General features: G+C 36.8%; 1 protein-coding gene across 2 annotated transcripts in view; it reads left to right on the forward strand.

Annotated features, from left to right (window-relative positions):
* Positions 1 to 12,500, forward strand: part of LOC133608521 (synaptosomal-associated protein 25-A-like) — a 95,472-nt gene that overhangs the window by 50,948 nt on the left and 32,024 nt on the right. For both annotated transcript variants that reach the window (XM_061963806.2, XM_061963805.2), the window contains exon 4: positions 5,651 to 5,699. In XM_061963806.2, the coding sequence (XP_061819790.1) occupies positions 5,651 to 5,699 (49 nt within the window). The remainder of the gene's footprint in view (positions 1 to 5,650; positions 5,700 to 12,500) is intronic.

Raw genomic sequence — 12,500 nt, forward strand, 5'->3', positions numbered from 1 at the left:
ACGTTTCGTTTGTGAATGCGTGTTTGTGTATGCGTGGGTGAGTGTGTTTGTGTTTGTTTGCGTGTGTGCATGTTTGTGTGTGTGTGTGTGTGTGTGTGTTGACTAGCCAAGCATAAAGACACGATGTCATCACAACACTTAATGCCAGTTGGCCCACTAAGACACATCCTGTCCTCTAGCTGTGTGTGTGACAAAGTCTTTGAACTCCCATGATTCCTTGTGGCTAAACAAGCATGACATCAGTGCTGGTTGTTAATCAGTTTATCATGATACTGTACTGATGATACCATACCATGATACTATACTAGGATACCATAACATGATATATACAATCCATATCATGATATTATAGGATTCCATGCATAATACTATACCATGATTCTATAACACAATACTATACCGTAGCATGATAATACCATGACATCATACCATGATTCTATTCATCATGGTACCATACCATGGTACTACCATGATTCTATTCATTGTTTTTAATACTAATATACTATACTATGATACCATACCATGGTACTACCATGATTCTATTCATTGTTTTTAATACTAATATACTATACCAAGATACCATACCATGGTACTACCATGATTCTATTCATTGTTTTTAATACTAATATACTATACCAAGATACCATACCATGGTACTACCATGATTCTATTCATTGTTTTTAATACTAATATACTATACCAAGATACCATACCATGGTACTACCATGATTCTATTCATTGTTTTTAATACTAATATACTATACCAAGATACCATACCATGGTACTACCATGATTCTATTCATTGTTTTTAATACTAATATACTATACCAAGATACCATACCATGGTACTACCATGATTCAATGTGTGTATGATACTGCAATAAATATCGCACTTTCGATTGTAGGCCCATCGCTGATGGTTACCATGGTACCTTAGAAATATAGTACACCATCCACATTTACAGTGAGAGTGATCATTAGCCCCTGGCAGCGTGACAGAAGAGAGTATCAGTATCAGTGACACGACCAACCTCGCGGATCTGGTCTCCATGCATCATCCCGCGAAGGTCAGATTGTGCCCGGGTCCAAAAAAACTGATGCATGAAGCTAGTGGCCCCTGGACTTGGATATCTGTGGGAGATTATGGAGAGCAAGAAGATGTTGATGTTGTTGTTGTTGCAAACACACAGTCTGCCTAATGAAGTGTGTCTTTGTGTGGTACACATGAAGTAGTGCGCACTAGTAACACAAATCCCACTTGACTGTTGCTTCATCAACAAATATGTGGTACCGGCCCAGTGAGCATCTCCACCAGGGAACACGGTCTTCTTGAAGCATTGCCAAGGACCACAACAAAGTTACGGGAAAAGATGTAGAAAATAGAACTTTTGAGAATTCATCAGTAGATCGCATGCAGCTTGTTTTGTTCATGTTCAGGTCAAAGGCTCAGTCCAGAAGGTCATGCCCTCAAAACCATTGTAGGTCACGGGTTCCACACAACTTGCCTGGGGGACGCTGGAGGTAGAGTGTGGATTCAGCACTTAGTAAATACCTAAACAACAACTACTCTATGTCAAGTCGCACCTAGTAAAGTTCATAATTGGTGGTTCTGTCCATAAGGTTTAGTCTGGAAGGTTTTGGCTAGTCCAGATGGTTTAGTCCAGTAAGTTTGTTCCAGGTAGTTTAGTCCAGTAAGTTTGGTCCAGATAGTTTAGTCCAGTAAGTTTGGCCTAGATGGTTTGGTCCAGTAAGTTTGGTCCAGATGGTTTAGTCCAGTAAGTTTGGTCCTGATATTTTAGTCCAGTAAGTTTGGTGCAGATGGTTTCGTCCAGTAAGTTTGGTTCAGGTGGTTTAGTCCAGTAAGTTTGGTCCAGATGGTTTCGTCCAGTAAGTTTGGTCCAGGTGGCTTAGCCCAGTAAATTTGGTCCAGATGGTTTCGTCCAGTAAGTTTTGTCGAGGTAGTTTAGCCCAGTAAGTTTGGTCCAGGTGGTTTAGTCTAGTAAGTTTGGTCCAGATAGTTTAGTCCAGTAAGTTTGGTCCAGACGGTTTAGTCCAGTAAGTTTGGTGCAGATGGTTTGGTCCAGTAAATTTGGTCCAGTTGGTCTAATCCAGTAAATTTGGTCCAGTAAATTTGGTCCAGTTGGTCTAATCCAGTAAGTTTGGTCCAGATAGTTTAGTCCAGTAAGTTTGATCCAGTGGTTTAGTCCAGTAAGTTTGATACAGATGGTTTAGTCCAGTAAATTTGGTCAAGATCGTTTAGTCCAGAAAGTTTGGTCCAGATGGTTTAATCCAGTAAATTTGGTCCAGATGGTTTAGTCCAGTAAGTTTGGTCAAACTAATTTAGTCCAGTAAGTTTGGTCCAGATGGTTTAGTCCAGTAAGTTTGGTCCAGTTGGTTTAATCCTGTTAGTTTGTTCCAGATAGTTTAGTCCAGTAAGTTTGGTCTAGATAGTTTAGTCCAGTATGTTTGGTCCAGATGGTTTAGTCCAGTAAGTTTGGTCAAACTGGTTTAGTCCAGTAAGTTTGGTACAGAAGGTTTAGTCCAGTAAGTTTGGTCAAACTGGTTTAGTCCAGTAAATTTGGTCCAATTGGTTTAATCCATTAAGTTTGATCCAGATAGTTTAATCCAGTAAATTTGGTCCAGTTGGTTTAATCCAGTAAATTTGGTCCAGATAGTTCAGTCCAGTAAGTTTGGTACAGGTGGTTTAGTCCAGTAAGTTTGGTCCAGATGGTTTCGTCCAGTAAATTTGGTCCAGATAGTTCAGTCAAGTATGTTTAGTCCAGTAAATTTGGTCAAACTGGATTAGTCCAGTAAATTTGGTACAGAAGGTTTAGTCCAGTAAGTTTGGTCAAACTGGTTTAGTCCAGTAAGTTTTGGTCCAGATGCTTTAGTCCAGTAAGTTTGGTCCAATTGGTTTCATCCAGTAAGTTTGATCCAGATAGTTTAGTCCAGTAAATTTGGTCCAGTTGGTTTAATCCAGTAAATTTGGTCCAGATAGTTTAGTCCAGTAAGTTTGGTCCAGATAGTTCAGTCCAGTAAATTTGGTACAGGTGGTTTGATCCAGGTGGTTTCGTCCAGTAAATTTGGTCCAGATAGTTCAGTCCAGTGAATTTTGTACAGGTGGTTTAGTCCAGTAAGTTTGGTACAGGTGGTTTAGTCCAGTAAATTTGATCCAGTTGGTTTAATCCAGTAAATTTGGTCCAGATAGTTTAGTCCAGTAAATTTGGTCCAGATGATTTAGTCCAGTAAGTTTGGTCCAGATAGTTCAGTCCAGTAAGTTTGGTACAGATGGTTTAGTCCAGTAAGTTTGGTCCAGACGGTTTAGTCCAGTAAGTTTGGTCCATATGGTTTGGTCCAGTAAATTTGGTCCAGTTGGTTTAATCCAGTAAATTTGGTCCAGATAGTTTAGTCCAGTAAATTTGGTCCAGATAGTTTAGTCCAGTAAGTTTGGTACAGGTGGTTTAGTTCAGTAAATTTGGACCAGATAGTTTAGTCCAGTAAATTTGGTCCAGATAGTTCAGTCCAGTAAATTTGGTACAGGTGGTTTAGTCCAGTAAATTTGGTACAGTTGGTTTAATCCAGTAAATTTGGTCCAGATAGTTCAGTCCAGTAAGTTTGGTACAGGTGGTTTAGTCCATTAAGTTTGGTCCAGATGGTTTCGTCCAGTAAATTTGGTCCAGATAGTTCAGTCAAGTATGTTTAGTCCAGTAAATTTGGTCAAACTGGATTAGTCCAGTAAATTTGGTACAGAAGGTTTAGTCCAGTAAGTTTGGTCAAACTGGTTTAGTCCAGTAAGTTTTGGTCCAGATGCTTTAGTCCAGTAAGTTTGGTCCAATTGGTTTCATCCAGTAAGTTTGATCCAGATAGTTTAGTCCAGTAAATTTGGTCCAGTTGGTTTAATCCAGTAAATTTGGTCCAGATAGTTTAGTCCAGTAAATTTGGTCCAGATAGTTCAGTCCAGTAAGTTTGGTACAGGTGGTTTGATCCAGATGGTTTCGTCCAGTAAATTTGGTCCAGATAGTTCAGTCCAGTGAATTTGGTACAGGTGGTTTAGTCCAGTAAGTTTGGTACAGGTGGTTTAGTCCAGTAAATTTGATCCAGTTGGTTTAATCCAGTAAATTTGGTCCAGATAGTTTAGTCCAGTAAATTTGGTCCAGATGATTTAGTCCAGTAAGTTTGGTCCAGATAGTTCAGTCCAGTAAGTTTGGTACAGATGGTTTAGTCCAGTAAGTTTGGTCCAGACGGTTTAGTCCAGTAAGTTTGGTCCATATGGTTTGGTCCAGTAAATTTGGTCCAGTTGGTTTAATCCAGTAAATTTGGTCCAGATAGTTTAGTCCAGTAAATTTGGTCCAGATAGTTTAGTCCAGTAAGTTTGGTACAGGTGGTTTAGTTCAGTAAATTTGGTCCAGATAGTTTAGTCCAGTAAATTTGGTCCAGATAGTTCAGTCCAGTAAATTTGGTACAGGTGGTTTAGTCCAGTAAATTTGGTCCAGTTGCTTTAATCCAGTAAATTTGGTCCAGATAATTTAGTCCAGTAAATTTGGTCCAGATAGTTCAGTCCAGTAAGTTTGGTAAAGGTGGTTTAGTCCAGTAAGTTTGGTCCAGATGGTTTCGTCCAGTAAGTTTGGTCCAGATGGTTTAGTCCAGTAAGTTTTCTCCAGATGGTTTAGTCCAGTAAGTTTGGTACAGGTGGTTTAGTCCAGTAAGTTTGGTCCAGATGGTTTCGTCCAGTAAGTTTGGTCCAGATGGTTTAGTCCAGTAAATTTGGTCCAGTTGGTTTAATCCAGTAAATTTGGTCCAGATAGTTTAGTCCAGTAAATTTGGTCCAGTAAGTTTGGTCCAGATAGTTCAGTCCAGTAAGTTTGGTACAGGTGGTTTAGTCCAGTAAGTTTGGTACAGGTGGTTTAGTCCAGTAAGTTTGGTCCAGATGGTTTAGTCCAGTAAGTTTGGTCCAGATAGTTCAGTCCAGTAAGTTTGGTCCAGATAGTTTGGTACAGGTGGTTTAGTCCAATAAGTTTGGTCCAGATGGTTTAGTCCAGTAAGTTTGGTCCAGATAGTTCAGTCCAGTAAGTTTGGTCCAGATAGTTCAGTCCAGTAAGTTTGGTACAGGTGGTTTAGACCAATAAGTTTGGTCCAGATGGTTTAGTCCAGTAAATTTGTGAATGTTTGTGTAATGTTTTAATCCAGGACGTGTTTATTCTGTATTTGGAATGTGTCACGGGGCAATAGAAATCGAGCTGTAGGCCGCAAATAACCCCCGAACCGAACTTTGGGCAGCATAGCTCGGTTGGTAGAGCGGCCGTGCCAGCAACCTTAGGGTTCCAGGTTCGATCCCCACTTTTTCCATCCTAGTCACTGCTGCTGTGTCCTTGGGCAAGACACTTGACCCACCTGCTCCCACTGCCACCCACACTGGTTTAAATGTAACTTAGGTAGTGAGTTTCACCATGTAAAAGCGCTTTGAGTCTCTAGAGAAAAGCGCTGTATAAATATACTTGACTTCACCCCTGATCTAAACTCATGTCTTCCATTCCATCTCCAATATGAATCATGGCTTTCCTTTGAAGTCACTATTCCCCTTTTGTTGACTTTCCTCTTCTTCTCTCTTTTCTTCGCCTTCCTGCCGTCTTTTGCCCTGCGCGGCTGCCAGAGTAAAGATGCCGGCATCAGGACTCTGGTCATGTTGGATGAGCAGGGAGGTGAGTCCTTTTGTCTTCTGCTGCATTCCACTTCATGTTCTCCTCAAGGCTTGACGTTTATTTACACATTATCCGCTTTCTGCCAGCACGAGCCCAGCTTAAACTCTCAGTCTCAATTTAGGAGGATTTTGTACAAAAAGCACATTATTTAGTAGAAAACACACATTTTGAGGTCACTTTAGTAACATTTCAGTTATTCCTATTAACCTTAATCAAGCTTTGAAATGACCGTGTTTGCTGGACTCCAGCCAGCAGAAACAAGACATTGAAACAACGTTGGGAACTTGTTGACTTAGGTCCTGTTGCGTCGGACCAGTTCTTCCTCCAAGGGAATCTAATCTTACTGGTCAATCCCAAGTCCTTTAGATGACATATATGCTGAGTAAGGACCGTCAAGACAGTTTTGGAATATTTTCAAGTTTTACTGAAAGTTTCAGGAGAACCACCTAGACCGGGGGTCGGCAACCCGCGGCTCTAGAGCCGCATGCGGCTCTTTAGCGCCGCCCTAGTGGCTCTCTGGAGCTTTTTCAAAAATGTATGAAAAATGGAAAAAGATGAGGGGGGAAAAATATATATATTTTTTGTGTTAATATGGTTTCTGTAGGACAGGGGTCAGCAACCTTTACCAGTCAAAGAGCCATTTTGACCAGTTTCACAAATCAAAGACATCAATGGGAGCCACAAAATTTGGTGGGCGGGGTTTGGTGGTAGCAGGGGTGTATAATGTAGCCCGGAAGAGTCAGGGCTGCATGGGATTCTGGGTATTTGTTCTGTTGTGTTTATGTTGTGTTAAGGTGCAGATGTTCTCCCGAAATGTGTTTGTCATTCTTGTTTGGTTTTGGTTCAAAGTGTGGCGCTTTATTAGTAAGAATGTTAAAGTTATTTTATATGGCCACCGTCAGTGTAACCTGTGTGGCTGTTGACCAAGTATGCCTTGCTGTCACTGACATGTGCAAGTAGAAAATGCATACAACAAAAGGGTGGGCTGGCATGCTGTTTGTACATATTGTAGAGGGTGCTGAATGCTGTACCATCATGGCACGCCTTTATTATTATTGTTAGGGTGAAATTTGAAAAATATTAATCTCAGGAGTTTTCTGCGAGAGGCACTGAAATCCGGATATCTCCCGGGAAAATTGGGAGGGTCGGCAAGTATGCAGCTGAGCCGCATCAGAGTGATCAAAGAGCCGCATGCGGCTCCGGAGCCGCGGGTTGCCGACCCCTGCTGTAGGAGGATAAACATGACACAAACCTCCCTAATTGTTATAAATCACACTGTTTATATTAAACATGCTTCGCTGACACAGTGTGTAGACAGAAAAGGGAGAACGGACGCATTTTGGCTTAAAAACTAACAATAAAGGTGAAGTTATAACACTGAAACGCCCTCAGGAAGAGGTGCTTTTCTTACAAGTATCATTATCACTGCAGGACGAGGAATAGCTAAACATGCTTCACTATACACCGTAGCTCACCGGCGTCACAATGTAAACAAACCATTGGTGGATCTACACCTGACATCCACTGTAATGATACCAAGTACAGGAGAGTACTAGTCGATACTACTATGATTACATCGATATTTTTTAGCATCACAAAATCTTTTTTCATTTTTTTTTAATTCATATTATGTTTATAAACTCAGGAAATATGTCCCTGGACACATGAGGACTTTGAATATGACCAATGTATGATCCTGGAACTACTTGGTATCGGATTGATACCCACATTTGTGGTATAATCCAAAACTAATGTAAAGCATCCAAACAACAGAAGAATAAGTGATTATTACATTTTTACAGAAGTGTAGATAGAACAAGTTAAAAGTAAGCAGGTATTAACAGTAAATGAACAAGTAGATTAATAATTCATTTTCTACCGCTTGTCCTTTATAATATTGACAAAATAATAGAATGATAAAGGACACAATATGTTACTGCATATGTCAGCAGCTAAATTAGGAGCCTTTGTTTGTTTACTTACTAATAAAAGACAAGTTGTCTTGTATGTTCACTATTTTATTTAAGGACAAACTTGCAATAAGAAACATATGTTTAATGTACCTTAAGATTTTTTGTTAATATAAAGCCAATTATGCAATTTTTTTGTGATCACCTTCATTTACAAAAAGTATCAAAAAGTACTGAAAAGTATCGGTACCAAAATATTGGTATCGGGACAACACCAGTCCTGATGTTGAGCAACTCAAACTTAACTAAACATGCTTTTTGACTACATTTAATCAATGCTGGGTTCTGATGTTGATTTGACCATTGAATTATGTTCATTTTCCAACCAATACTTTACAACACAAATACAATGTCGGGTTGTGACGTTTAAGTCGACCATTGAAATCTTATAATTTCCCTACCAACAACGTGGATCCAACGTTAGACACCAACATTGTTTCAATTTACAAATACAACTATTTTGCAACGTTGCTTCAAAAGTCAGTTTTAAAGGACATGTATGTGGAATCAACATTGTGTCAATGTCTTGTACCTGCTGGGTAGAGCACACCAGCACATAAGCCGCACCCACAAAATTTTAGAATTTTATTTTTTTCCCCCACATATTAGTCACACCGGACTATAAGCCACAGATGTATATGTTGCGACATGAGTTACAGTATATATATATATATATATATATATATATATATATATATATATGCTAACTATATAAGTAACTAGCTTATATATATATATATATATATATATATATATCTTATATATATATATATAAATATATATATATATATATACATATGACGTTTATTATCTATGTACAGTATATACTGTATGTATATGTATATGTGTAATAAAAAACAATATGATTATTAACAGTACAACCTTATTATCAACGGTATTAGATTATGTTTATTTTATATATACAGGGATTTATGTTTATATATACACAGTATATGCATATAATAAACATCATCTAATACCATTAATAATAACATAACCAATTTTATGTATATACGTTGCGCTAAACATATATAAATAACCTTATTATTAACGGTATTAGATGATATTAAATATACTGTATGTATATATATATTATGTATATGTATTATATATATATTATATTATATATACATATATGTATATATAAAACTGTTAATAATACAGTTATATATATATATAACTGTATTATTAACAGTCTAATTTTATTATTAGCGGTATTAGATGATGTTTATTATATATATGATGTTTATTATCTATATACAGTATATACTGTATATATTTATAATAAACATCATCTTATTAAAAGTTCAACCTTATAATTAACTTTATTAGATTATGTTTATTATATACACATAAAGTATATGTATATAATAAACATCATCCAATCCCGTTAATAATAACATAACAAATATATACGTTGCGCTAAACATATATAAATAACCTTATTATTAACTGTATTAGATTATGTTTATTATGTACATATACTGTATATATGTATATATATATATATATATATATATATATATAAAATATAATTAACGATATTAGAATATGTTTAGTATATTTATATATACATATATATGTGTGTGTGTGTGTATATATATATATATGTATATAATAAACATCATCTAATACCGTTAATAATAAGGTTAGTCGTGGATAAGATTATTTATATATGTTTAGCGCAACATATATAAATGTGTTATATTAATAATTATTCATATATATATATATATATATATATATATATATATATATATATATATATATATATATATATATATAACCTTTTTATTAACGGTCTAACCTTAATAGCGGTATTAGATGATGTTTATTATACATATATGACGTTTGTTATCTATATATACTGTAAATAATCATCATATAATACCATTAATAAAGTTATTTATATACATTTAGCAAAACGTATATAAATAAAATGTTATATTGATATTTATTCATATATATATATATATATATATATATATATATATATATATATATACAGTAAACATTCTCTATTAGATCTATTAGCGTTAATATATATATATATATATATATATATATATATATATATATTACAGTAAACATTCTCTATTAGATCTATTAGCGTTAATAATAAGGTTAATAATCGGTACTGGGAAAAGTGTTCACGTCTAGCAATTATGTTGTGTATTATCATCATAATGTAGTATTATAGCAAAGATTATAATATTTTACAGTATTTTTTTGTTAAGCTAAAAAAATACAGATTCAATTCATAAAAATCGACTTTAATCATTTGGATCAACATGACAGTTTTTACTTGCCTTCCTGGTCATAAGTGCTACTAATTCCTGACTTTTGTCTGGCAGGTTGTAACTCTGCCTAGTGTATAATGTTCTAAGTTAGTGTGTGACCACCTTGTTAAAAGCAGGTCATGGTGCAAAAGTCTTGGGTCACCATGAGCTTGCCTTGCACAGTCAACAGGATTACACAGGAAACAGGAAGTCATACTTAGGTGTGATGATTATGTCATGTTTGTTGACAAAAAGATTGTTTTTTTCCAGCTTACAAAAATCAATTCCCAGCTGTCAATGACCTTTGCCCTCTCTGCGCTAATGGCTCCTACGCCTCGTCATCATCGTCTTCTTCCTCTGCGCGACACTTTTACCTCCCAACCTCATCACCTGGAGACGACTGCAGCTCTTCTTTGTGCATTTGTCATCTCTTCCTCCTCTTTCCTTCTTACCGCCGCCATCGCTTCAAGTGTGAGCGCTTGTTTGCTAAAATGGAATGTAGGTCATTGCTTTGTCACGCCTGATAAACTAACAAGAACACCACCCAGCGTGTGGTGCTTAGTGTACAAGGGTGTGTTAAATAGATGATCTTTGACTAAAACATGAGCGCACGTAGAGGATCTTTGACGAGCGTTTATGCAGTTGCTCTCTAAAAACCGCACAGCAATCGTGTCCTATAGAGGATCTTTGACTAGTGTTTTACAGCAGGTGATTAAAAACAGTCTAGCACTTTTCTAATATATAGGATCTTTGATATGTTCTTTTCTAAAAAAAACAGAAAGCTGATAGTGTTACCTAGATTCGACTTGTGTTTTTTTTGCAGCGCATTAAAACAACAAAGAGCTCCTGACATATAAAACGTCTTTGATCAGCATTTTTGCAAAAATAGCAGGTGCACCTGTCTTATAAAGGATCTCTGATTAGTGGGTTTGTAGTAGATCTCTACTACAGAGGACTCTAATCTGTAGAGGATCTTTGACTAGCGTTTTTGTAGTGGATTTCTAAAACCAGAAATTTGCTCCTGTTAAATCTTTGGCAAGTGTCTAGGTAGTTTTTAAAAAATCAGATTGCTCCTGTTATTTTATATGGCCACCGTCAGTGTAACCTGTGTGGCTGTTGACCAAGTATGCCTTGCTGTCACTGACATGTGCAAGTAGAAAATGCATACAACAAAAGGGTGGGCTGGCATGCTGTTTGTACATATTGTAGAGGGTGCTGAATGCTGTACCATCATGGCACGCCCTTATTATTATTGTTAGGGTGAAATTTGAAAAATATTAATCTCAGGAGTTTTCTGCGAGAGGCACTGAAATCCGGATATCTCCCGGGAAAATTGGGAGGGTCGGCAAGTATGCAGCTGAGCCGCATCAGAGTGATCAAAGAGCCGCATGCGGCTCCGGAGCCGCGGGTTGCCGACCCCTGCTGTAGGAGGATAAACATGACACAAACCTCCCTAATTGTTATAAATCACACTGTTTATATTAAACATGCTTCGCTGACACAGTGTGTAGACAGAAAAGGGAGAACGGACGCATTTTGGCTTAAAAACTAACAATAAAGGTGAAGTTATAACACTGAAACGCCCTCAGGAAGAGGTGCTTTTCTTACAAGTATCATTATCACTGCAGGACGAGGAATAGCTAAACATGCTTCACTATACACCGTAGCTCACCGGCGTCACAATGTAAACAAACCATTGGTGGATCTACACCTGACATCCACTGTAATGATACCAAGTACAGGAGAGTACTAGTCGATACTACTATGATTACATCGATATTTTTTAGCATCACAAAATCTTTTTTCATTTTTTTTTAATTCATATTATGTTTATAAACTCAGGAAATATGTCCCTGGACACATGAGGACTTTGAATATGACCAATGTATGATCCTGGAACTACTTGGTATCGGATTGATACCCACATTTGTGGTATAATCCAAAACTAATGTAAAGCATCCAAACAACAGAAGAATAAGTGATTATTACATTTTTACAGAAGTGTAGATAGAACAAGTTAAAAGTAAGCAGGTATTAACAGTAAATGAACAAGTAGATTAAATGTGCTCCTGTTAAATCTTTGGCAAGTGTCTAGGTAGTTTTTAAAAAATCAGATTGCTCCTGTTATATAGAGGATCTTTGACTACAGCTTGTGTTGCATATTTCTAAAAATAGCAGAGTGCTACTGTCATATAGAGCATCTTTGACTATTCTCTTCCTATAGAGGATCTTTGACTAGCATTTTTGTAGTGGATTTCTAAAATTTGCAACATGCTCCTGTTAAATAGAAGATCTTTGGCAAGCATCTACTTTTTAAAAATCAGATTGCTCCTGTTAGAGGATCTTTGACTAGTAGTACTGCATTAGGTTGTGTTAAAAATAGCAAGCGCGCCTGTTTTATAAAGGATCTTTGACTACTGCTTGTTTTGCAAATTTCTAAACATAGCAAATTGCTCCTGCCATATAGAGCATCTTTGACTGGTGTCTTTCCATTAGATAGGGTTAAAAATAGCAGTGTTCCTGTCATATACGGGATCTTTGACTAGTATCTT

The sequence above is a fragment of the Nerophis lumbriciformis genome, linkage group LG06 (genome assembly GCF_033978685.3).
Source record: "Nerophis lumbriciformis linkage group LG06, RoL_Nlum_v2.1, whole genome shotgun sequence".
Taxonomy (NCBI): domain Eukaryota; kingdom Metazoa; phylum Chordata; class Actinopteri; order Syngnathiformes; family Syngnathidae; genus Nerophis; species Nerophis lumbriciformis.